Genomic DNA, 27639 nt, shown 5'->3' with positions numbered 1-27639 from the left:
TTCAACGCCTTAAAAACAAACAATAAAATCTTAAAATCAATCCTAAAGCGAACAGGCAACCAATGCAGGGAGGTCAAAATTGGGGAGATGTGCTCCCCCTTTTTGGTTCCTGTTAAAAGCCTTGCCGCAGAGTTCTGGACTAAGCAGTAAGCGGGAGAGAGACTTGTAGCAAGACTCACCATACTGGCAAAAAGCTCTCCATCGTCATCACAAGCCACGCCTCCTGGACTATAGAGCTGGAACCAACCATCTTTTCCTGATCGTACACTGAGTAGACAGGAATGGACCTACAGAAAAAGAATATTTTTTTATGTATTTAGCTTAAAATTGGTCTAAAAGCCCTGGAGCTGTGGTCGACATGGCTTAGAGCACACTAACCTCTTGCCTTGGGTCCTGCGCAAACCTCTGAATGACGTATTTCAGTTCCCTATTTAGACAATAAGGAAATAGCCAGTCACAAAAATGAATGTTTGTCAATTGTAATCAATATATGATGCTCTGGTCATAATGTATGTAATACTTACTTGGTGAATTTGGCATGTGCAAGAGCCCTGTCAAAGAGAAGGACAAATAGACGTGACATCACTGTCTTCATGGAAACATTTTTATCTACACCGGCATCCCTGATAATTCTTAATAAAATGTTGTTTTCTACTTCCTTGTGTTCGTGTAGTTCAGCCGGTGTGATTCTGTGCGATGATGTAATTAATTGCATCTGAGCTACAGGTTGCCGGGGAGTGTTGTTGACTTTGCTAATGACGCCTGAAGGCCATTTGGAAGCCCAACTGTGGCTCAGGTGACTAACAGGTGAGTCCCACTGTTGGAGACAAGTCACCGGTCCTCCGCTGCCTAATGAAGCTCTCTGCATCAGACACCTCACTTCTTTCAAATATGGCTTGGGGCCGTTTCAGTCAACAAGCTCTCCAGGGAAAGAGGAGTGAACCCTCTAGTTCACGTCCTCAGAGACATGAGATGCGGTGAGGGACTTCACCTACGTCAGCACCCAATCCCACAAAGGAACCATTTAGAAAGATGTCAGCTATCCCAAGGTCCAGTAAGACCGAGTGCTAAAGATGGATAGGAAAGTGTTTTGAAGATGGTTACAGACTATCATTATGTTTGGACACTAATTATGCTTTTCAGAGGGCCCACATTGGAGATATTTTCTTGTTCAAAAACTCACTCTTTAGGGAAAGGGATGGGCTGCAAGAGGCTGGCCAGCGCAGGTCTCCAGTCATCATAATCAGACCTGCCACAAAGAACAAAGAATGATAGGATACTGAATAAGTAAGGCCCGAAAGGTGTGGTCGAACATGATCCGCTGTGTGATGACGCAGGCTGATAATGCAGATTTAACAGGAAGTGTATCACATTACTTGGAGTGAAGTAACACCTGGCTCTTTGTATTAACAAATGCTACAGCCTGTTTTTAGGTCAGCCTATTTGGTTACAATACTTAGACCTTGAAAGAAAGTCATACACGTAACTACCGATCCACTTTCATACTGTGTGGGATCCATTCAGCCCCATGTATGACAGGACACACACATTGGGAATAATGCAGAATTAATGCATTTTAATTTTAATTTTAATTTTAATTTTAATTTTAATTTTAATTTTAATTTTAATTTTAATTTTAATTTTAATTTTAATTTTTCTACCGCTTATCCTCACAAGGGTCGCGGGGGTGCTGGAGCCTATCCCAGCTGTCTTCGGGCGAGAGGCGGGGTACACCCTGGACTGGTCGGCAGCCAATCACAGGGCACATATAGACAAACAACCATTCACACTCACATTCATACCTATGGACAATTTGGAGTGGCCAATTAACCTTGCATGTTTTTGGAATGTGGGAGGAAACTGGAGTACCCGGAGAAAACCCACGCATGCACAGGGAGAACATGAGACACAGAGATAGCCGAGGGTGGAATTGAACAGTGGTCGACTGCTGTGCATTTAATTTTAATTTTAATTTTAATTTTAATTTTAATTTTAATTTTAATTTTAATTTTAATTTTAATTTTAATTTTAATTTTAATTTTAATTTTAATTTTAATTTTAATTTTAATTTTAATTTTAATTTTAATTTTAATTTTAATTTTAATTTTAATTTTCTGAAAAACAAAACAACATACCATACATTCATTTCATGACACGACACATGGTTTATTATTATGGTTATAGCTTGCAATAGTTTAGAGCTGCTAAATATCATAATAAAAGTGTTCTAATATCGTAGTTATCAAGTTTATGCAGCAGGAGACTTTAGAGACTGCAGTCATCTCTCCGTTTGATGGCGCGTATCATAATAAATGATAAACATATCTTTATTATACCAGATGGTTATTACTGTACGCCTTTTGCTTTGTCAGCTATAAGAAAGCTGAGTTAAAAAACGTTTTACCAGGTATTATATTTGCATTGTTTCTACACACATTTTCACATACTTCACTTTTCCTGCATTCCAATACACCTGTAGTGAGCAAAAAAACAGTTAAGAGACCAATTTCTTTAGTTATTGCAGCTCTGGGCCGGATCAGCTCCGGACATCAATAAAAGATGCGTATGTCAGTGCGTGCAAACTTACAGCATCTTGAGGATGAGAGCAAAGCACCCGAGCACACGGTCAGCCTGCGCCGGCAGCTGAATGGACAGAGTGTTGACAGCCGGGCTGACCAGCAGACAGTCAATGAGGTTGGGTTCACTATCAGCATCTGGCTTTCGCTTTGTGTTGGCAGAGTTGTTGTTGCGCTCCAACTCCACCAGGATCTCGCTGGAGTTGACAACAGACGGAGGAGGGGACAGAGGAAGCGAGGGCGTCGGGGAGCATATGGGGATTGAAGGCGGAGGGTTTGGGGGAGCAGGGGGAGGTGGCTGAGGAGGAGTGGGGTTGGGGGTGAGGGGGAGCAGGGTGGCGGAAGGCGGCGTTGGTGGCTCTGGGCGCAGCAGGCGGAGCGGCATTGGAGGCTTGCGATCATTCTGTTGCTGGCAGCCATTTCTGATTTCTTTCAGGCTAGGAGAGTTGTCTCGACTGGAGAAAATGATGGGTGTAATAAATCACCAGTTCATAAGTTAATGCACGACATTAATAGCAATGAACACATGCGCACCGAGCCCTATTAGCGACTAATCACAGTTAAGAGGCCACGGTACCAAAGGGGACGGCACCTTTGTGGGTTGGAGTTTTGGAAAAAATCTACAAAGATGTGTTACTCTCTGGGGTGAAGATGTTGACAACAGCCGTGTTAACGACAAAAATATAGATGACGTGTGTAGTTACAATCAACACACTTGAGACGCACTTCAAATAAACCTCATAATTAGATTCTACAATCATCGACTGCTCGAGTATTATTTAAAGTAAAACATTTTTAATCCATAGAAATATGACAGTCGACAGTGGAACCTCGGTTCGCATTCCCCAGGTTGGCGTATTTATTGGGTTAGCGCTGAAAATGTACGCCACAATTTTGCCTTGTTTGCTTGTTATCACCCGTATGTTATTGCTGTATTCGTAATAAAAAAAAAATTAAATCAAAAAAGGTCCTTCCTTGTTGGCATCTTATAATATGGTAATGGTTTTATTTCATTTGAACATGCATCAGATTACAATTGAGTGCATCCCATAATCAGTTCACAGTTCCACATGTCCAAAAGAAGTAGGAAGAAGCAAAGCTTATTAAATCCAACCCCTCCATCTGGTACTTTTACAATCAGTAACTGTTACATTTGTTCACTTCCTGCTTTCCTAAAATAGTTTAAGTATTTTTTTGCTTGATTTTTTAATTTTTTTGAATGTATATTTTTACATTTTTTGAAACATACCAAAGTACCGAAGTAATGCTAGTAATGCTAGTAATAGCTAGCAAACAAAATGGCAACTAGAAGTTACGTTACACACCTTTTTATAGTTTTAGAATTATCGTTTGATCCTGCTTTCCTAATATAGTTTAAGTATTTTTTGGTTTGTTTTTTAATTTGTTTAAATGTAAACATTTTTATTTTTACATTTTTTGTCACATACCGAAGTACCGAAGTAATGCTAGAAATGCTAGCCATAGCTAGCAAACAAAATGGCAACTAGAAGTTACGTTACACACCTTTTTATAGTTTTAGAATTATCGTTTGATCCTACTTTTCTAATATAGTTTAAGTATTTTTTTGTTTGTTTTTTTAATTTTTTTTAATTTTTAAATTTGTATTTTTAAATTTTTTGTCACATACCGAAGTACCAAAGTAATGCTAGTAATGCTAGTAATGCGAGTAATGCTAGTAATGCTAGTAATAGCTAGCAAACAAAATGGCAACTAGAAGTTACGTTACACACCTTTTTATAGTTTTAGAATTATCGTTTTACATTATCAAACAATTCTAAATGCATATAAATGACGAATGAAAGGGCTAAAGGAACATTTAAGGTCATTTTTTCTTCATTGTGGCAGCAAGACATACCACAGACACCAACTTCCTGTTTGGTCGTGAGTTATTTCTTCACTTCAATAGCTTAGCTCACCTTCTTTATCAAAATGCTGGCACTTGGGTCAAGAATGGCGTCATGGATGTTCATTTATTCTTATCATTCATCATTTGTATGCATATCAAATTGTTTTCTGAAAGTGAAAGTATTACTGTACAATCATAAAAATGTGTTTTGTGTTACCATTTTATGGGAAAAATGTATTCGCTTGTATTCAGACACACTCTTATGTAATTATCATTTTCATAGTGAACGTGTGTTTGACTAACCTGTTAATGAAATCCTCATAACAGGAATAAATGGCAGCAAGACATACAGCAACCAGGTTTGGCAGGACACGAGGATGAGGGCACTGCCCCGTTGGCCCGTGCATGCTGCAAGACAATGTACGTTAGAAAATAACGATCAATTAAATGAAATCATTTTCTTTCTTAAATTTATATCTTTCTATCAGCTTCCCCAGGCTTTCATTCAGACAACATGACCTTGCTTTTATTAAGTCATTCTGTGGCTGTGTCCCAATTCATGTACTTCTGGACTAACACAGTCTTGACTGCATAGGTGTATTCACACTGAGAAATACAGTCAATGCAGGCACCCGCATGGTGGACTCAAAAACAATTTAATAGTTGAAGGGGAGGCACTACCAAACCAAAAGTGATGGTATTATCGCTACCTCATTGATAAAAAGTAATTAAGTTTTTATTACTGTACAATCAAAAAGTGGTATAAAAATCCGGCAGATACTTTATGGGGCAATAATGCTCCGCCGAGTGGTTGCAATTACAAAGGAGAGAATCAAATCAAAGTTTTTCTATAGCAGCTTACATCTTCCCAATGGTGCCCCGGGTGCTTCACAACAATAAAAACAGCAAATAACAACAGGGAAGATTGAATTAAATATAAAAACATTCAACTATACATTGTCTATACCGCTTATTCTCATTAGTACACCCTGAACTGGTCGCCAATCAATCACGGGGCACATATAGACAAACAACCATTCACACTCACATTCATACCTATGGACAATTTGGAGTCGCTAATTAACCTAGCATGTTTTTGGAATGTGGGAGGAAACCGGAGTACCCAGAGAAAACAATATAAAAACATCTAAAACAGCCTGCGGAGGAGGAACTGATTTACTTGGAGGGCGTTGCAATAATGAAGCTAATGAACGGATGAATTGCTTTTTCAAAGTCCACTCTTGATAATAAAAAAAGGCGTTCACCTTTGCCAGAAGCCATAGGTGGAGCACATAACTCATTTGTTTAACAAACATGACATTGCTGTCAAATATGACACCAAGGTTCTTCACAACAGGAGAGCAAAGAGTGATAAAATTGTGTGCGCCGACGTCAACAATGTACTCTGTTTCACCTTCATTTAAATAAATGAATTGATATCATGTAGTAAAAATACGATAGGCTCAAGGACTGAACCTTGGGGCACGCCAGGAGATATGGTTGCAGTTGTAAAAGCGCAAGTTTGACGGAAGTTGGACAGAAAGTTGGAAGATGGACAGAATTGCTAAGTCTCGGTTACGCTTTTTGGGGAGTGGTCCGACTACAGTTTGCTTAAGGGCAGTGGTGACAATACCCAGCCTGAATTGAAAGAAGCTGTGAATTGAAAGAACAAGACTTGAACCAATGGTATCCATAACTTCCTTAATCATCCTCAAGGCGCAGAGGAAGGTTTGTGGTACAGATTATAGGACTTTAGGTCAGTCCCTGAGAAGGCAGCAGCAAAGTCATTAGCTGGTTTGGGTGCAGATGGAAAAGCTGGGACCTTGAAGTAGAATATTACGGAATATTACATGTATCAGTAAATGGGAGACGCCAACACCCAGTGTGTCCACAAGCTAATAAGAGGGACAAGCAATGGACTGAGTGACATCCATGGATGTAGAAGTCACCACAGATCAGTGTAGTATCAAACTTTAGCATGATTTCTGTCCAAAAACTCAGAAAATTCCCTCATAAAATCTCTGTTTAATTTTGGTGGGCCATAAAGCACAGCACACAAGACGGGATTGGACGATGTGGGTACACAACACTGTCGATCAAATCTGGCATAGGCTTTAGTGGAGACTTTAAAGTCTTCTTGTAAACAGTGGCTACACCCCCACCGCTCCCAGCTGTAGTTTGGGTCGAAGGAGCTCGGACAAAGAGCTGTTGTCACTTGGGCTGAGCCAGGTTTCTGTCAGGAAGTCAAGTTTGTTAGAACGGATGAAATAATTGAGGATAAAGTCTTGCTATTTATGGATCTGCTGTTAAAAAAAAGCCATGGCAGGGCTAACTGGTCTCAGCCACCGCTAGCTATAGTCCATCAATCACCGCAGATCAATGTTGCCATGAATTGCTTTTACAAAGGGACGGTAAAGCCAGGTAGGTCCTTAATCCGACATGTAATCCACCCCCCCTTTCCATGTCGATCTGCCAGGAAGTGGGCTGATAAAACGTGGTATGGATACCAGAAATGGTGTTGGAACCTTTGACTGTCCAAGCACTGTCCAAGGATAACAAGGAGTGTCATGTGATCATAAAGAACTGACGATAAGCATAAAAAACAGCATGCAGAGGAGCGAGTGGCGGTGCCATCTTGAATCTCACTCTTACAGTAGTGGTCCAGTGAGAGAAGAGAAGAAGAGGAAGCGTATAAATACTACAATCCACATTTGCAATAACTACATAAGGACCAATGTCAACAATGTCAAACTGTGCACACTTAATGTCTTCAGTACACTTCAGTAAGTGTACTGAAGAGGTAATCGGTTTGATGAAAGTCTCTCACCTGTGAACAAACTTCTTGACAACCTCCATTCCTGCATTCAGTTCATTGAGGGCCAGGATGTACTCCTGAGTGAATAGGCGCAGTCGAGGACACTTTCCAAAATCCTGCAAAAAAACCCAAAAAAAAAACATGAGCAACCTAAAAGAACCGGGATCCCTCATACTCATACAGTCCTGCAGTGGAGCATTTCTCACCATGTTGTGTTTGAGGATTCTCTGGACCACAGGAGTGAACACTTCTATAACAACCATTGAACGTGGACGCTCCCGGCAGTGCTACAATACAGGAATTACTATCAATGACATGTACTGGCCATTCGGGTTTCTAGTAGCGATATGTTCAATGCAGTCACATCTCACCTTACAGAAGAACTCACACAGATCCGGGGGTGGGTGGTTGTTTTCCAGAAGAGGTGCAATGGCCTGCGAAAAAATGCATACACACACACACATGAAAACAATATTCTATATTTCGTAAGGGAAAGGTAAAGGTAAAAAAAAACTTTGCATATTAACATTTTCAATTTCTTTTTGTGTGGAACTATGGGGTAATAACTGTAAAAGCAATCTTCACTCAATAAATGTACTGCAAAAAAGGTCAGTAAGGATAATTCATAATGCCGCCGACAGAGAACATACTAACTCCTTATTTCTAAAATCACAAATACTTAAACTTGCTGATATAGTTAATCTTCAAACAGCTAAAATAATGCATAAGGCTAAAAATAATTCAAGAAACAATACAAGCAGTTGATGTTTGCTAAATACAAGGATGTCTTGAACCAGTCATGATGTGCTATATATATCACTATATTGACACTTACTATGGTACCCATTATGTCATTGGATGGTCATTTCACCTCCTACTTCGGTACGTGACAAAAATAAAATAAAATTAAAAAAAACAAAAAAACAACTTAAACTATATTAGGAAAGCAGGAAGTGAACAAATGTTTCTTCCTACTCTTTTTGGACATGTGGAACTGTGAACTGATTATGTGATGCATTCAATTGTAATCTGATGCATGTTCAAATGAAACAAAACCATTACCATTTCTACTGTAGCACAATCAAACAAAACCTTACATCAAAACATCACAAAGTTCTAATAGGTTCACTTACCACTATGATGTTCTCATGATCCTGTGGGCTGAGATTAGAGTTCTGAGGATGGAAGATGCAAAAAAAAAGGTTAGTGAAGACATACAGAAAATGGATTTATGCCAAGCTAAGACTTCTGCACCACCTTCACTAAAATAGCCTCAGAGGAAATGAGCAATCAGACAAATCAGCCAAAAGAAACATCCCGATACCAAAAGGGTTACTACTACTCACGGAAAATAATTGTATTTCATTATTATTATTATTATATTGGACTTTTTAAGGCAGTTTGAGTTCAGATACGATACAACAGGGATGTCTGATATTGGCTTTTTTGCCCAAAACCATATCTGATATCAATATCTGAAATCAGCCAATACCGATATGTGTAACATTACATATCACCTGTGGTATGTGTTGTATACAGCATTTTTAAATATTGTTTTTCATGATTGGGAAAAAAAATCTGATACTGATATCAACCGCATTTTTATGCTGATATCGAACACTTATTTTTTAATCAATTGCTACTCAATCTTGTTTATGTCTCTTATAGCCCTATTTACAATCACCAGTGCAAAGTGCAAATACTTTACTACATGTACTACATGTACATATCGGTGTCTGCTCGAGTGATCCTACTTCAGCTAGCAGAGTGGAGATGATGTGTAGAGGGGCCTGGTGGATGGACTCATCCTGTAGCGGTGAAGTCAGAGCCATGTCCACCAGTGCTCTGATCTCTTTCAGGACAACATCCCAACGACTTGGATTGTTCAACACCTTACGGTATTTGTAGATCTTTTTCTACAGGAAAAAAAAACATTAGAAAATAAAACATTTGTGTATGTATTTTCACAGCAACCAACCTTTTAAAGCTGTCATAAGTATACACCCAGTATCCTTTATATCTCACTTAATACTGTAGAAGCATAAGACTTAAGTCTAATGTAACTATAACTCCTTGGTGCACACTTCCTTGGAGAGCTACTGGGGCACAGCATGGTGCGGTGAGGCATGTTGACTTACTGTTGCTAGCTAGCTGGCTACTGAGCTACTACAAATAATGTTTGAAGGGATTCTGCAGGATGCATCAGCAGCATCAATGACTTAGATGACTCCTTTGCTGATATAATCCAACCATCTCATATCAAGACGCTGATTAGTCAGCATGATTATTGCACAGATGTACCCTAGGGTGGTCACAATAAAAGGCCACAATGCTACAAATAATGTTCATGTGCAGCATCAACGACTTAAATGACTCCTTTGCTGATATAATCCAACCATCTCAGTCATCTTACTCAGCATGATTATTGCACAGGTGTACCTTAGGGTGGTCACAATAAAAGGCCACAATGCTACAGATGTCACAAGTGTTGAATGAGCGTGCAGTAGACATCAGTATATCGGTGCAGTATATCCAACTGGCCTCAAAAACGCACACCACGTGTACAATAATACAATAATCCTGCCGTCTGATAAACATCTTGATCATCCACACCTGGGCTGCACAGGGGCCAAGTGTTTACCATGTTAGCCACACAGTCAGTTATCGAGATCAGGGGTTCAAAACCTGGGTTCAAAATCTCCGCTTGGGCATCTCTGTGTGGAGTTTGCATGTTAATGATAAAAGTTAATGATAAAAAGTCTTACCTTCCACTGTAAGGAGTGAAACCACTGGTCCCTTAAGTAGCTGTTAGCAGCCTGTGTGGGGTCACACAAACAAGTCATTGGTCAAAACATAGCCAAAGGCAATAGGAAGTAAATGAACACAATATTTCCAGTCGTCCCTTGCCACATCATGCTTTGAATTTCATGGCTTCACGATCACAATTTTTCAAAATATATTAATTAATAAGAGGGTGGTTGAGTATGAACTCTTATTAGTCTAAAATATGCATGTTTAAGCAAATATTTTGGCACAAAATAAGCATTCTTAAGCATTTTTAAGCATAAAAATGACTACATTAAGTAATATATACATACAGTAAAGTCTCGTTATATCGATATTGTCGGGAGTCGGAAAAAATATCGATATAACCGGACTGTCGATATATCCGATCCTGCACCGAACACAAGACACAAGATCTTGTCACCTTAACATGACAAGGTTTCCCATTTGGAGAAAAAGCAAATATTTTGGCACAAAATAAGCATTTTTAAGCATTTTCAAGCATAAAAATGACTACATTAAGTAAAATATACATGTATAGGTATAAGACATTCAAAAAATGCATTGAAAGACACAAGATCTCGTCACCCTAACATGACAAGGTTTCTCATTTGGGGAAAAGTTGTATAACGAAAGTTGTATAACGTATATCAGACTGTGATACTACAGTAACATGGAAGTGGCAGTGTGCAAGTTATTATTGGAAGCCCACATTAAGTGTCTTACATACACCTTGCAATCCAATCCACCTCGGTGTTCACAGCATCAAAGAGTGACATGTGGCTGTTTTTTTTCTCCATAGGAGTTGAACAGCTGCTTTCTACTTGTTGATGTCCATGCAGAAACTGCAGTAATTTTATATTTGATTAATTTGACTGAAGATTTGTCAAATCAACCCACTTAGATGTTCGGACTTTGGGTTAACTCATTAAATCCCAGCCTATTTTCCACCTTTTTGGTATCATTTTCGATCATTTTGACTTGATATTTTGAGGACTAGCCTTTCCGGGTCTTTTGTGCACACTCTGCAGTACATAAGCATTATTTTAGTTTGTTTCAAAGTTTTTGTTAAATATAAAATTAGAGAAGAATTTAATGGAGAACTTTAATGTATTCAGTGTTTAGATATCCAGCATGACATGTTTTACACTTTCCTGTACACTACAGTAACGTAACCTTGACTGACCTTGGCTGTCTGATAGGAATCGCTGGACGTTTGCCTAAAATCACAAAATGGATCCGCCTGGCAGGGGTTCGAACAGCTGGCAGCAAGCATTGATAAACGGCAAAGGCTGGTTTGTCCACACCAACATTCATAATGGAAGGACGGGTGGTGATGGGGTAAATGGTTGAATTCCGCTGATTAACACGGAGATCACATTTCACATAAGTCGAAAGATATTTCGACAATGACACAGATTTTTGATACTTTTGAATTTAAAAAATTTAATATCTGGAAATTCTACATGGAAAATACCGGGGGTGCCGTCTGGAATTGTATTAATTTATGACAACTTTGTTTAAGTTTGAATTTGTTTGTTTTGCACTTTGGTTCTCTCACCAAAATAAACTGAACCATGACCTTAAACTTCGGTATGTCCCAAACTGTGAGTATGGCATACTGTTACACCCCCGTCTGTTTATCAGAGTTCCCTGTCTTTAAACTTTTCAACCTAAATTAAGCTTTCCGGAATAACTATTTGTTTATCTGTTCTACTTTTAATGTTTTACTGTGTCAAAATGACATTGAAACCAAAACAACTAAGACCTTTGTACAGATACAAAAAAATGACATTCTTATGAAACATTGTTTTATTTTATCACTTAATACCTCTTATGTCAGTCACTAAGAAAAGTACTGTACCTGCAGAAGGACAGTGCCACCGGGGAAGCTGAGCTGGACACAGTACTTTGGTGCATTGTCCCAGGACAGAAGCTGCAAGTCCTCTATGGAGCTATAAGACAACGATGTCTCCATGTAACCAGTAGGCTGTGAATAAGAAGAACCCATATTAGTTTGACATTGTAACTCATTTACAGTACATAGTTCATATTTAAATACAACATAAAAACAAACAAATCATCCAACGTTTGTTTTTTGTCCACTATGATGTATAAATGTAGTGAGCGAGTGATGGAAAAATGTAGCAATGACCATTAACTCCACAAATGTGGTGACATTATTTTGGAAACCATTGTTTGTGTAGCCTGGATGTCTAACCAGCTTGGGGGTGGTTGCTGTGAAAAAAGGCCACCACTTGTTTGCAAATTATCACAGAAGCACTGACAAATTACCCCAAGTTTCCTGACGTGAGGCTTTAGGGAGACTACAGCCTTGCAGGCGTGGGTGGGAAAAAAAACTAAACAAAAGAATATGAAGCACAGAAAAAATTACCGGGAACTAGGAACTTGTTTATTTTGTGAGCGTCAAAAGAGGTTTAAAGTAGAAAGACTAGTGTCACAGTGGGTGAAAAATATGGGTGGTGTCTGTCAGGGATGCAGAAATAGCAATACATGAATCATTTCATGTCCCAGACATTAGCGTCACACTGAGATGTACTGTACATCTACTAAAAATACTGATGTTTTTTTTTTCCCCATAAAAAACTCCCTGAAATTATTTGACTTTGCTGAGCAGGCTTTTTCTATCAAAAAATTGCAGATTCTAATCTTGTTTTTTTCTTAAAGCATGCTGTTTTATGGTTGAATAGTCAAAAATAATGCTTATTTAAGCATATTTTACACATTTTTCGCCAAAACTAAGCAATTTCAAGCATAAAAACTGCAAAAATGGCAAATCTAAATATTCATTCATTCATTCTCTACCACACAGAGATGCTGGAGCCTATCCCAGCTCTAGTTATTTTCATAAAAAACAACTATTTTTGTGTAGTTTATGTTGTTGTATAGTTGTTTATATATTCATTCATTCATTTTCTACCGCTTATCCTCACAAGGGTTACGGACATGCTGGAGCCTATCCCAGCTGTCTTCGGGCGAGAGGCCATTCACATTCACATTCATACCTATGGACAATTTGGAGTCGCCAATTAACCTAGCATGTTTTTGGAATGTGGGAGGAAACCGGAGTACCCGGAGAAACCCCACGCATGCACGGGGAGAACATGCAAACTCCACACAGAGATAGCCCAGGGTGGGATTGAACTCGGGTCTCCTAGCTGTGAGGCCTGTACGGTAATCACTTATCCGTCATGCAGCCCCATTCCAAATATACCACATTCAAAGACATTGAGTATTCTAGTATACAAGTATTCTCCATTGGTCACATGGTCTCAGTGGTGTTAGTAAAGCTGCTGTCATGTTCGGTGAGGCATTCAAGGACCAGAATTTTAAATGCCGGTTTGAATTGTCATACAACAGGCACAATAATTCCTCATAAAAACACAGCCTACTGTTGCAAAGCTGAAACTGAACTCTGAACCTCCGATGTTACTTCCTGTCCGTCCCTCACTCAAGTCCCCGAGGGGAAGACATTTAAAGTGCCACACAAGCATGAGTCTTATTTATGTCTTAAATTGCTTAATTTTTCATGTTTTGTCTACTATATTGGGTAATACGACTGTAAAGGTGACTATAGGGGTGTTATTTCATGTTTGGAGGTCTCTAATTATGTCGTACAGCTGTATTTAGAAGGTCATAAACAGGTTTTCTAACAACAACAAGAAGTATTCCATTTATAAATAAGGAATCCTACTTCAAATGCACTTAGCACAGTTGGGTCCCAAACCAATTAACCTTTATAAATGAGGCATTATTGTATTTTTAATTGTTTGAATGAAATAATTTTCCCCATGTGATGGAGCAATTAGTAACCAGGATCCCTCTTTAGCGACACCTCCATTGGTGCGCTGCCATTTACAGTCCCGCATTCCATTGGCTCCTTTTCCTGTCCTAAACTTCAACTTTCCGTGCATATCCATGACTACGGTTTCACATATGACGTGCATAATCTTTGAGTAATGCCGCATTAAGCTACAATCATACTGGGGGAGAAAAGGCTGCAGGGTCATTCTTTTCAATTTCTCAAAGAAAACACAACATATGTTTCAAATCCTGAACCCCAAACACAACATTAACTCTTACTGATGGACTAAGAGTAAAAGATTAAAACAAAGTCATGAACGTTACTGTAACTGTAGTTAATCTTTTGAGGGAAACAGGCGTCCGTGGTTTTGTTCTGGTATCCCTCCTCGTTTCTTCTCCATCCAGACAGATAAACAATCCTGTCTCTGGCCTCCTCCAGAGCTACAGCTCCAATCAACACAAGCCCATTTGGAAGCAGCAGTCAATGTCTGCTTTTTGCCCTGACGCCCCATTGGAGTGTCAAGTAGACAGGTGGTTCTTTTCATTTTCACCAGTCTTACATTCTATGGAGAAAACGCACAGACTAACACACACACACACACACACACACACACAAGCAACACACATGCTTTTCATTCACTTCTACCTCCTGGATTGATAATGCCTGCAGGGTGTTTGGTCCCGGCCCCTCACACACACACACACACACACACACACATGCATGCTATGCCAGGTTGGGTACACCCTGGACTGGTCGCCAGCCAATCACAGGGCACATATAGACAAACAACCATTCACACTCACATTCATACCTATGGACAATTTGGAGTCTCCAATTAACCTAGCATGTTTTTGGAATGTGGGAGGAAACCGGAGTACCCGGAGAAAACCCACGCATGCATGGGGAGAACATGCAAACTCCACACAGAGATAGCCGAGGGTGGAATTGAACCCTGGTCTCCTCGCTGTGAGGTGTGAATGCATATATTTTACAAATATTAGTGTACCAATAGTAAACATACCCTGCATTTTGGGTGCATTTTTACCGCAGCATGTCGTGCAAAATATGAAATTATATGATAAAAGGGGATGTGGCAATGTGCTTTTCAACAAGGAGAGGCAGAAAACAGATGGAGCTTCAATTTTCTGATAACCAGCCGAGGTTACCATAGATACTTCATCCTGCACAAGTGCATGCTATCATCTGACTCGTTTTCCCTCTCCATCTCTGCATCTCATCCACAACAACTCTGTCCTTTCTTTCATCTATGAATCTGTCTTCTCCACACTCCACTTTCCTGCTACCAGACAGCTTGTGTTGTCATATTCTTCTGCCTCTTCTGGCTTTATATCATCATAGAGGAGACTCCGTATTATCCTACTGGCTGCTCTTCTCACTGCTGTTACCATAGAAACAAGAATATGGAGCTGTATGTATGTTTTTTTGTTGTTTCCAGGGAGAAAATCAGCCAACAGGTAAGAAAACAAGGCCGACAAACACTGGTGAAGAAAACAATTGTGCGACAAGCAACCCTGTCCATCACTTTGCCTTATTCACGTTGCATTCATATTACTAGAAACTAGAAATGTCTTAGCTTGGCATGCTGTGGTATTCTACTCCGTTGTCTCCACTTGCCTGCAACGTTTTGTCTTCCTGCCCTCAGTCTTCTCTGTTCTTGTTGTTTCTTACTGTTATGGTGAAACTAATACATACAGTACCCTCCAGAAGTATTGGAACAGCGAGGGTAATTCATTTATTTTGGACAAAAGACCAAAAACATTCAGGTTTTGTTTGAATCCACCTATTTTTCATGTGAGCAAAAGTCGTTGCTTATTCAATCAGTAAATAATAGTAAATATCCACCCACAGTTTCAGATTGGGTGCAATAGGTTTTGCCTGTGTAGCCTCCATTTAGAGGTGAAAACAACATGAAAACCAGAGAGCTGTCTAAGGGCGAGAAATAAGAAAATGTGAATCTGAGAGACAGTAGCAGACACAAACATTGGTCATCTTCTTACAGATTGCTTATAGTATTTCACGCTCGGGATACCATGTTTTTCTCACCTCTAAAGGCAGAAATGATCCTTCTTGGTATGAAACTGAGCATCAACATTCAATGATATTTACTAGAGGTGTCACAAGACACCCAACTCCAAAGATTATACGATAGACGGATCAGGTCGACAAAAACGAGACGAGATTTTAAAATTGACTACAATGAAAAAATATGACTGGACAAACAAACACAGTTTCATTTTGAAATGTATACTTTCCCACAAACTGATGCGAAACAATATCATTTATGTCAAAATCAATATCATATAGTTTATTTTGTTATTTTTGGAGACCAAAAAAACACTGATAATAATAATAATAATAATAATAATAATAATAATAATAATAATTTATTATTATTAGTATTATTATTGTATATAATATATAATGTAGTCTAATTATATTATATATATAATGTAGTGATAATTATTATTAACTATTAACAATAATAATAATAATTGTAATAATAATAATGTATCATTCTTATTATATTTTATTATTATTTATTATTATTTGATAATTATATATTACTAATATTAATAATAATAATTGTTATTATTATTGTTATATTATGAGGATAAGTAGTAGAAAATGAATAATAATAATAATTATTATTATTATTATTAACAATTAATATAATAATAATAATTATAATAATAATATAATAATAATTATTATTATTATTATTATGAGGATAAGCGGTAGAAAATGAATGCATGAATGAATAATAATAATGCAATATTGTCTTTAATATGTCATCTTTCAGTAAAGACAAGTCATTCCACAGATTCCACAGATGATCTGATAAATATTAAGTAACTTTCATCAAATGAAACTACAGCTTCTGCTTCTGCTCATTCATCATTTCATGTCGAGCTCAAATGTTTTGAGTCTACAACAAAAATAAAAAACTGCTGGCCTCACTGTTCCAACACTTGTGGAGGGCACTGTATATATATACATATATATATATACAGTTCTGCAGCCACTGCATTTGTATCACACTCACAGAAAACCACAAAGGCTCTGTTGACAGACAACAGTTTTTCCTGTTCCTGTCATCAAGCAAGAATCATTTCACATCCTGTCATCCCTGCTTTTGTATTTACAAGTCATCAAATATCAGGACATTGCCACGTGATCCTGTCATCCAAACGAAGTGTGAAGTGCTTTTAGGACCCTATTTGTGACAAACACATTGACCACACGTGATCATAAACACGTCATATGATAGTTCAGGGACATCAGGATACAATGGAACACGTGCACGGCTGCTGGACTCCCCTTGAGTGACGTCGATGAGGCTTTTAAGTGTCACTTCCCTGAATGATACTTCTGCAATGAATGAGGAACTAAACTGTTGCTTACAAACTTGGAAGGAAGAAAACACCGGTGGCGTAAAGAAGCAGCTTTTCAGCCCTGGCTTTGTTAACTGCGGTCTGTGGTATGCTATGGTTGCGTTCTGTAAAAAGAGGTCTGACTGTTTTAGGCTGACGATGTTTAGCTCTTGACACACATCATACTGTGGAATACATAACGGTTTCAAATTTCAGACAGTTTGTTTATGAGATTAACACATTGCTTATTTAAAAAATAATAATAATAGTAACTTCATTCAGAAGATAGTGATACGATTGTTAAAATAACATACCAAAAAGAATATTTCGTTTTTAAGGAGCAAATAAAATACAATGAAATAAAATAAAATAAAATAAAATAAAATAAAATAAAATAAAATAAAATAAAATAAAATAAAATAAAATAAAATAAAATAAAATAAAATAAAATAAAATAAAATAAGGGCTGCACGGTGGTTTAGTGGTTAGCGCGCAGACCTCACAGCTAGGAGACCAGGGTTCAATTCCACCTTCAGCCATCTCTGTGTGGAGCATGTTCTCCCCGTGCATGCGTGGGTTTTCTCCGGGTACTCCGGTTTCCTCCCACATTCCAAAAACATGCTAGGTTAATTGGCGACTCCAAATTGTCCATAGGTATGAATGTGAGTGTGAATGGTTGTTTGTCTATATGTGCCCTGTGATTGCCTGGCGACCAGTCCAGGTTGTACCCCGCCTCTTGCCCGAAGACAGCTGGGATAGGCTCCAGCACCCCCGTGAATGAAAATAAAATAAAAGTTATTTACATTTAATTTAATTTAATTTAATTTAATTTAATTTAATTTAATTAAAAAAAAATATTTAAAAATGTATATTAAAAATTGTGTGTGTTGGGTTTTCTGGTTCGGGGACCACTGGTCTAGAGCCTAGGTTCCCAAAGTGGGGGTGCGCATAGCCGCAAGGTTACATCAATTGTCAAAGGGAGTACGTGAATACAAATGAAAAACAATTAGCACCCAACACTCAAAATTACAAGCGTGCCTGAACGCCGCACAGAGAGAGAACGGACCAGAAAGCAGAAAGCAGACAGAGCATGAAGCTTTGTGTGCATTGTAAAAACAAATAAGTAGGTTTAATTATTTCGTGCATTAGGTGTGTTTAATCTTGAAGAATTCATTTGTATTGCTGTTCACTGAAAATTAGACTTTATTTATTTACGTTATCATTGGTTGTATGTTTTTTTATATTTCAGATACTGCTTTATCATGATTGTTAAACTTTCTCCTTGGTATTAAATTAATATGGAGGTCTTACATCTTAGCTATTGTGAGTGGACAATAAAGTGAAGCTCAAATTCAAGCCATTCAAACAGAATGATGCCTTTTATTCCAGACTGCAATAAAACACATGTAAGATGATTATTTATCCATTTATTCATTTTTTTAATTAATTAACCAATTAACCATGTTTAATATTTCAACTGAATTGATATATGTATAACTGATGATCTACAAAGTAAGATGCTCTTCAACTGTTATCTTGTCTTATTCACCGGGAATGGGAGGAAAAGCTACACTGTCTTCAGTCTTTACAATATATTTGTGATACAAGTTTTATCATTTAGTTTCTACAGTATTACCTGATTTCGGAGCCCAGATCCACTATGGCTCTTTATGTATTGACAACACAAAAGACACCTCCCTGATGGCTTTGTGAGAGGCCACTGTAATGTTCCTACAATGAGCCCCTCAAGCTTGTGCCGCACCCAGTTTCCTTTCATCTCAGGTCTTTTGTGAGCCACTCACAACACAGGAAGTGTGCGCTTGCTCTATCACTCCTCTTACGTAAATGTGATGCAGGTTTGGGTTTTGATGGTAGGCTTGACAAGCTTTTTACTGACGCGACTTTCACGTGTGTGATTTTGTAGCACGTTGGTTGCTTTTTGAGAACTAATGCCCCCCTTTTCTACTAGAATCCCTGGTAGTTATTATTAAGAATTTTTGTGTACTTTTTCATCCAAAGTCTCCTTAAAGAAGGCGTTTCATCCGTTGTAATTTTCACCAGTGATAAACAGTAAGTTCTCTTGAAAAAGTAGGTCAAATATTTATTCATTCATTCATTTTCTACCGCTTATCCTCACAAGGGTCGCGAGGGGTGCTGGAGCCTATCCCAGTTGTCTTTGGGTCAGAAGCAGGGTACACCCTGGACTGGTCGCCAGCCAATCACAGGGCACATATAGACAAACAACCATTCACACTCACATTCATACCTATGGACAATTTGGAGTCGCCAATTAACCTAGCATGTTTTTGGAATGTGGGAGGAAACCGGAGTACCCGGAAAAAAACCTACACATGCACAGGGAGAACATGAAAACTCTACACACAGATGACCGGGGGTGGGATTGAACTTGGGTCACCTACATAGCTGTGAGGTCTGCACGCGAACCACTCGTCCGCCGTGCAGCCCCTAGGTCAAATATGTTCTTGTTTAAATTTTATTTATCATAAGCCAGTAGCAAGGCTGCACGATGGACGAGTGGTTAGCACGCAGGCCACACAGCTACGAGACAGGGCATCTCTGTGTGGAGTTTGCCTGTTCTCCCACATTCCAAAAACATGCTAGGTTAATTGGCGACTCCAAATTGTCCATAGGTATGAATGTGAGTGTGAATGGTTGTTTGTCTATATGTGCCCTGTGATTGGCTGGCGACCAGTCCAGAGTGTCGCCCGAAGTCAGCTGGGATAGGCTCCAGCATTCCAAACAACAAAATGGATAGATGGATAAGCCAGTAGCAGCAATGGAACCAGGAATTTTGGGGAAAAAAAGTCACAATGCCGTCCCTCCTCATCCTTTCTATTTTTCAATAATTGCCTATTTTTTAGGCCAACTGGCAATAATAATAATAATAAAATGGCAAATAATAAAAGCTTAAGAAACCACATATAGTTGGTGTGTAGACAATTTTTTTTTTCAGATTAAAATTAACAAAGCATTATTAGAGCCCTGTAGACATGACAAAACACGACTATAGTCACATGGATACCAAAAACGTACCACTTCCACACGGATAGGGAGGATAACTATTAACAGTTATTTAACCTTTAACATGAACATTAATCAAACGTAATAATTTTTTCTGGGTACATGATACCATACAGCATCCAAACTTGCACAGGCCGCACTAACATTAAACTTTCATACCAAACTAGTGTCCTGCGGGCCACATTTGGCCTGCGGGCCATGTGTTCAATCACAACAAGTATATATGTAAAAGTTGCCAAATCATATACTGAAATGTTACTATATTTAACTATTACTATTGACAATCACTGTGTCATTTTAGCTGTGTGTTGACTGACAAGTGTGTTTTGGAAAACGGGTGGTCTTAAAAATTGAGTACAAGCGCATAGTACACGTGTTCAGTACTGGCATGTACCTAAAATAGTACAACAACCAAAACAACAACGGTGGAACACAGCAATGTTTGTGCTCATAATGCCCTTCAGCATCACACGACATAGTATATTGATTATGCAGTTTTTTTAATTAATTAATTACATTTATTTATTTATATACTGAGGCCCTATCCACACTAAAATGTTCCTGGACTAACTTAATCGCCTTAGTGTTTTATAACGTGCACCATTGATGTCTATCGCTGAAATGAAACAAAAAAAAAAACACACTTGCAAGTCAATAACTTTAGGTTGAGATAATAACTGAACAAAAAGTTCAGTTTTACCCGTCCACAGGTGAATACAGAGTCAAACTATTTGGAAATCGTCTCCCCAGAGCCTAACAACACAGATAAGAATTGTTTGGGAAATGTTTGGGAAAAAACTGCTCAAATATAAAATGTCCTGAACATTAACTTGGGTATAGATCCTACAATTTTCGATAAAACTAACAAAAACGTGTGTTCTTGAAGAGTACTCACATCTGAGGAAGTTTTTTTACATTAATATTCATTACAGAAAAAAACTCTTTACATCATTTGGTTAAAAGCTGCTTTTTAAAACACATGTAAACACTTTAATCAGATTGTCTTTGACTGTTTCATTGGATGAACGCATGCAGATTCTTCGATTGGAAATCTGATCCCTATTCCGTGTGTTAGTGTACATCGACTGATCGATCACCGGAGCTTTCTGTACTTGTACCAGTCTCTATGAGAGACTAATGGCACAGCCCTTAACAACATTAAATTCACAAGAGAAGAAGACAATGCCAGAGGGAGGGGGACTGTTTACACCAACAATTACACAAATCCATGCTACAGAAGATAACATAAGTCAGTCTTTTTAAAGCATATGTATAAAATTAGGTGGCACGGCGGACGAGTGGTTAGCGCGCAGACGTCACAGCTAAGAGGACTAGGGTTCGATTCCACTCTCGGCCATCTCTGTGTGGAGTTTGCATGTTCTCCCCGTGCATGCGTGGGTTTTCTCCGGGTACTCCGGTTTCCTCCCACATTCCAAAAACATGCTAGGTTAATTGGCCACTCCAAATTGTCCATAGGTATGAATGTGAGTGTGAATGGTTGTTTGTCTATATGTGCCCTGTGATTGGCTGGCGACCAGTCCAGGGTGTACCCCGTCTCTCGCCCGAAGACAGCTGGGATAGGCTCCAGCGACCCTCGTGAGGAAAAGCGGTAGAAAATGAATGAATGAATATTATAAATGTGGCTGGACGGAGATTGAGTGGTTAGCGCATAGGCCACACAGCTAGGAGACCTGTGTTTGATTCCACAGTATTTATTTATTTATTGTGTGGAGTTTGCATGCTCTCCCAGTGCGTGTTTACATTTTCTCCTCTCCTCACGAGGGTCGCAGCAATGCTGGAGCCTATCCCAGCTGTCTTCGGGCGAGAGGCGGACTACACTCTGAACTGGTCGCCAGCCAATCACAGGGCACATTCCAAAAACATGTTAGATTAATTGACGACTCCCAATTGTCCAGGGTGTACCCCACCTTTTGCCCGAAGACAGCTGGGATAGGCTCCAGCACCCCCGCGACCCTTGTGAGGATAAGCGGTAGAAAATGAATGAATGAATGTTCCCTGTACATATTCACATATTACAGCATCACATGGGGGAATCATTCTTGAATGTTTCATAGAAATGTAAAAACGTGCTTTAACCAAGGTTGGGTATATTCTTGATTTGGTTATAATCGTGACACACCCAGTGCAGACTTTTGTTCAGGCTGAGCTGTTAATAACAAAAGTAGAAAAAAAACAACAACCACGGAGCTTTGCACTTGTGTTTGTTTGCCAACTGTTTATTAGTTAAGAAGCTTTGTATGCCTTTCAGAATATACAGGCAATAATATACTATAATATACTATAAACATACTTATAATATCTATACTTACAAGTACCTAGTCAGCACAAAACAAGCTGAGGCAAAGGCACATGTAAATGTAGCACTGGCAAAAAGTGCACCATTGATTTGCATGACTAAACATCACACAGTCCACACAGTCCACAGTAATACTAAACAATTTCATGTATAGTATTACTATACTATAAGTATACCCCTCAAAAAAGTCATTTCTCCACAAAAGGTATGATAAGCTCACAGGGTCTTACTCACGTGTCCAAATTCAACAGAATGCAATTTAGCATTCCAGCCATGCATGAGATAGGCAGGCATCCAAGACGCCTCCAACAAGGTGTGTTGATAAAACAGTGAGCTTCGTTTTGAGGAAAATGTCAAATATGTTGATCAAAACAGAAGGGGAAATAATGGCTTTTATTATTTTGCCATTAGACTACTGAAGTATACTTGAATTACTTCTTTTGTAATACAGTGAAAAACATTTTGTTAAGAGGCATTGATTGTGTAGCGGTGAGTTCTGAGCAGCTTCATACTCCGTGATGTGTGTTTTAGAGTGGAAATACTGCTAACACTAAAACAACTCCAAGTACACACACACTGGTCTATATGATGCACTGTAGAATCCGATCACAAACTGATCCCACAACAACGATAACCAATTGTGAATTAACAACATTCATTCATTCATTTTCTACCACTTTTCCTCACGAGGGTGCTGGGGTGCTGGAGCCTATCCCAGCTGTCTTCGGGGGCGTGAGGCGGGGTACACCCTGGACTGGTCGCCAGCCAATCACAGGTCACATATAGACAAACAACCATTCACACTCACATTCATACCTATGGACAATTTGGAGTCGCCAATTAACCTAGCATGTCTTTGGAATGTGGGAGGAAACCGGAATACCCGGAGAAAACCCACACATGCACGGGGGGAGAACATGCAAACTCCACACAGAGATGGCCGAGGGTGGAATTGAACCCTGGTCTTCTATCTGTGAGGTCTGCACGCTAACCACTAAACCGCCGTGCCGCCGAATTAACAACAAATTAATCAAAAAATTAATCAGTCATGTCAATCGAAACATGTGACATTTTGTGCATATCCAAAACAATCTTCTATAAATACAACCTATTGCATTTCCTAATACAGAGAATGAACTACTACTGCATAGAAAAGACTGGTATTGGGGAGCATGGTGTAGGGCGGTTACTTTGCATGCGTCTTACAATGACAGAGAGTGGTAAAATAGCAGAAGATTGACGCTGAATCGCAATAAAATAATTTATTTAGCAGTGTCTACTCCACAATGAAAAGAAAAAGGGGATTGTGACATCATCCTTTCACTAAAATAGCAGATTTGTAGTCCAGACGGAGACGCTCCAAAGCCGTTTCAGGATTTATCAACTCTTGGAAATGGTAAAACAAATGTTTGCGGACCGGGCCCATGTGTCCTTTAATTGACTGACAGGCCAGTGTGTATTAAGCCTTTTGTATTTAGTCAGAGATAAACTACAGGGAGACTACAAATAAACCACTACTGTTATGTTATATATATAACCACGGATATATAAAAATATTAACAATATATCATAATGATGCAATATTTGCTTTAATATGTCATCTTTCACTATGTAAAGTTGTGGAATTAGCGTTTGTGACATTTTTCTCACAGGCAATCCATACTGTCTGTGAAACGTTGCAGCATTTCCTGAATGAATGAAATGCTGGCTTTTCAATGGGCTGTCAGCATTAATAGTTCCAGCTTGTAGTTTAACAATACCAGCTCGCCGTTTTCATCTTATCTACTTGTCTTTGTCTAATTACGTCAGGGATGTCCAGCTGTCCTTTGATATTTAAAATAAAAACAATGTATAATAAAAATTACAATGTACATATATTTATAAAAACATGTGTTTTTCTAGTTACATTATGGCTTTTTTGCGTTACTTTTATACTTTCAATGGGTTTTTAGTTCTTTTGTTCACATACGATGACGCTGAACACCAAGGTAGGCTGCATTGCAAGGTTTATAGTGTGTGTGAAGCGCTAAGCTTCTACTATCATTATCATTAGTGTACTATCATTAATAGTAGTAATGCCATATTTCACAGCCTGGTTGGCTTCTGACTGTCGTGTTCTCACAAGACAGCTTTTCTCCAAACAAGAAATCTCACATCCCTACTAAGCAGTATAGAAAATGTATGAATGGATGGATGGTTGGCTAACTATGAATAAATTGTGGTATCACTATATGGTTAATAATGTCATATTGTATAGTTTCTATTATGACCTCATGGGCCCTAAGAATTTTTGAAAGGTAATGAAAAGGAAAATTTTGGAGGTAATCCATGAATATGGATGTATTTTTCTTTACTTCTCAGTTTATAAAGAATAAATATTGATGAAGAAGATTATTAGCGGCCTACACTCTACTGAGCGCCTATCCAGCTGAGTAAAATAGCAGCATGACAACAAACAGGAAGGCCTGTTAGTATCATAACATCCTGAGGCGACAGGGTTGCTGATCAACTGGACCTGCAGACTGGAAGAGAATGCTTACTCTTCATGGATCATCAATCCTACATGTGGCCGCCCAGTGGTTTGCAATTTTACTTTTTTAGTCCATTCCACGCAAACACTGATATTTTTTAAAAACATTTTTAATGCATTTTGGTCAGTCCCACACATTTAAATGTAGCTTTCTGTCTTTTAAAACAGAGCTTTCAGAAAACTGGTTGAAGATTTTTTTTAAAACTGCAGCAATGTTTTTGTGTACGGTCGTGGAAAAGTGATGTTTATGTCATAACAATTGTTTTTAAAACATATGTAATACACTAGTAATGAAGTTATTGACTGATGTGTTCTGATTGAATGTATTTGTACAAGTAACATCCATTCATTTTACCGCTTATTCTAGTGTATTTGTAACGTTATAAACACATCATAAATGGTAATGGTAATGGTAATGGTTTTATATCATTTGAACATGCATCAGATTACAATTGAATGCATCACATAATCAGTTCACAGTTCCACATGTCCAAAAGGAGTAGGAAGAAGCAAAGCTTATTAAATCCTACCCCTCCATCTGGTACTTTTACAATCAGTAACTGTTACATTTGTTCACTTCCTGCTTTCCATAATATAGTTTAAGGTTTTTTATTTTTTAATTTTTTGTTTTTTTTGTCCCGTACCAAAAAATATCCCGTATAGTGATATATATAGCACATCATGACTGGTTCAAGACTCTTCATCCTTGTATTTAGCAAACATCAACTGCTTGCAGCATTATGAATTATCCTTACTGACCTTTTTTTTGCAGTACATTTAGTGAGTGAAGATTGCTTTTATAGTTATTACCCCATATTTCCACACAATAAGTAAGATATGGTAGAGCCAGAGAGCAATAAAGAGTGTGGAGTGATTTTTGATTGAGAACAAATTTTGCTTTGTTCAATATTGAAATATTTCTGGCCACCTTATGTTGTATATTTGTAATATGAGGTTTCCAGCTCATATTTTCATCTATTGTGATCCCCAGAATCGATATCAGAATCGGTCCCATTTACTGGGACTTGCCTGTACAAATAAGTATTGCATACAGTCTTCCAGACAATAAGAAAACGTAGCAGGAGAGATCGTTAAATCTACTTAGCGGGACTTTTTCTGGTGTTATTTATTGGAGACTGACATGAAAGCATGTGCTTCTCAACAAGTGCTTTGTTCAATATTGAAATATTTCTGTCCACCTTATGTTGTATATTTGTAATATGAGGTTTCCAGCTCATATTTTCATCTATTGTGATCCCCAGAATCGATATCAGAATCAGTCCCAGCAAATGGGACTTGCCTGTGAATGTCGTTACAGCTCCGTACAAATAAGTATTGCATACAGTCTTCCAGACAATAAGAAAATGTAGCAGGAGAGATACTTAGCGGGACTTTTTCTGGTGTTATTTATTGGAGACTGACATGAAAGCATGTGCTTCTCAACAAGCGCTGCCGTGGGCCCCTCCCCCATCTAAAAGCACTCACAGTCGGTCGGCTCCGTCTTTGTGACATAAAAAATATGACAAAAAAGCACCACAAAAAAGTTAACTGGTAGTTTGAAACATTTTTTTTTTTTGCCTTGTTCGGCCCAGTCCGCAAAACAGTACCGGGCGCTTGGGTCTACACTAAACATCGAACAACACCGAAAACCTTTCCAATGCACATGCAACATGACAAAAAATAGCAAGCTATTGTAGCCCGAAAATTGTTTTTGTGGACTGACGATGCTTAAGGACCGAGTCAGGATAAGTGGACATGCTGATAATGAATCATTTAAGAATCATGTAAGACTTGCAGGTAAGGTGCATGAAGGTGTGTTGGACCTTAATGAAGTCCCCTGTCAAAACCAATGTCACTGTTATCAACAGGCTGATTCTGCTTTCTTCCAAACTGCGTCAAACACACACCAAGACAGTAATCATGCTTCATCTACTGCGTCCAGACAAGAAAAGACAAACACCAAAGCTGCCTGTGGAATGTGAGACGCAGCATATTAAAACACACACACACACACACAGGGAGTGAGAGAAAAAGGGGGGGGGGGGGTAATATCAAAGCTTCTCACGGTTGCCGAGGTCAAGCTGCTGTCCGTGAGTGTGAGGTGATGCGGCTCCCATCTCCGCAGGAACTTGGAGGTGAGGATCTTGCTGAGGAAGGTGCGTGGGTGCTTGACCACGCACACCTGGATGTCCCCCTCGTGGAGCAGCTTGTAGCGCATCCCGCTGCTGCTGCTGCTGCAGCAGTGTTGCAGGCTCCGTTTGCACGGCCCTGCGCCCACTTTGGCGTTATTATTCCCCTCCGACATGTCCCCGAGTAAAGGCTTACTCTCCTCGCACTGATAAAACTGGTTGTTGTGCAGATCGTTGCCCCCGCCGGTGCTGTTAAAATCCATAATTTAGTAATCCAACAGTTGTCCTAAACGAGGAGGGGAGAGTTGATTGCTTGACGCAGGACACCTACACAAGACACCTACATGTACAGTATAGATAT

General features: G+C 38.8%; 1 protein-coding gene across 1 annotated transcript in view; it reads right to left on the bottom strand.

Moving 5' to 3' along the window:
* Positions 1-27639, bottom strand: part of cmip (c-Maf inducing protein) — a 37204-nt gene that overhangs the window by 8871 nt on the left and 694 nt on the right. Inside the window, exons 2-15 of the mRNA XM_058075580.2 lie at positions 27215-27564; positions 11907-12032; positions 10024-10074; positions 9013-9174; positions 8392-8433; positions 7630-7692; positions 7465-7545; positions 7271-7374; positions 4747-4851; positions 2588-3031; positions 1184-1249; positions 525-551; positions 379-427; positions 180-287 (exon numbers count right to left, since the gene is read on the bottom strand). Of these exons, the coding sequence (XP_057931563.2) occupies positions 180-287; positions 379-427; positions 525-551; positions 1184-1249; positions 2588-3031; positions 4747-4851; positions 7271-7374; positions 7465-7545; positions 7630-7692; positions 8392-8433; positions 9013-9174; positions 10024-10074; positions 11907-12032; positions 27215-27541 (1755 nt within the window). The 5' untranslated portion in view covers positions 27542-27564. The remainder of the gene's footprint in view (positions 1-179; positions 288-378; positions 428-524; positions 552-1183; positions 1250-2587; positions 3032-4746; positions 4852-7270; positions 7375-7464; positions 7546-7629; positions 7693-8391; positions 8434-9012; positions 9175-10023; positions 10075-11906; positions 12033-27214; positions 27565-27639) is intronic.

Source organism: Doryrhamphus excisus, linkage group LG1 (assembly GCF_037039965.1).
Source record: "Doryrhamphus excisus strain RoL-2023G ecotype Guam linkage group LG1, RoL_Dexc_Guam_v1.1, whole genome shotgun sequence".
Lineage (NCBI taxonomy): Eukaryota > Metazoa > Chordata > Actinopteri > Syngnathiformes > Syngnathidae > Doryrhamphus > Doryrhamphus excisus.
This window is presented reverse-complemented; position numbering and strand designations above follow the sequence as displayed.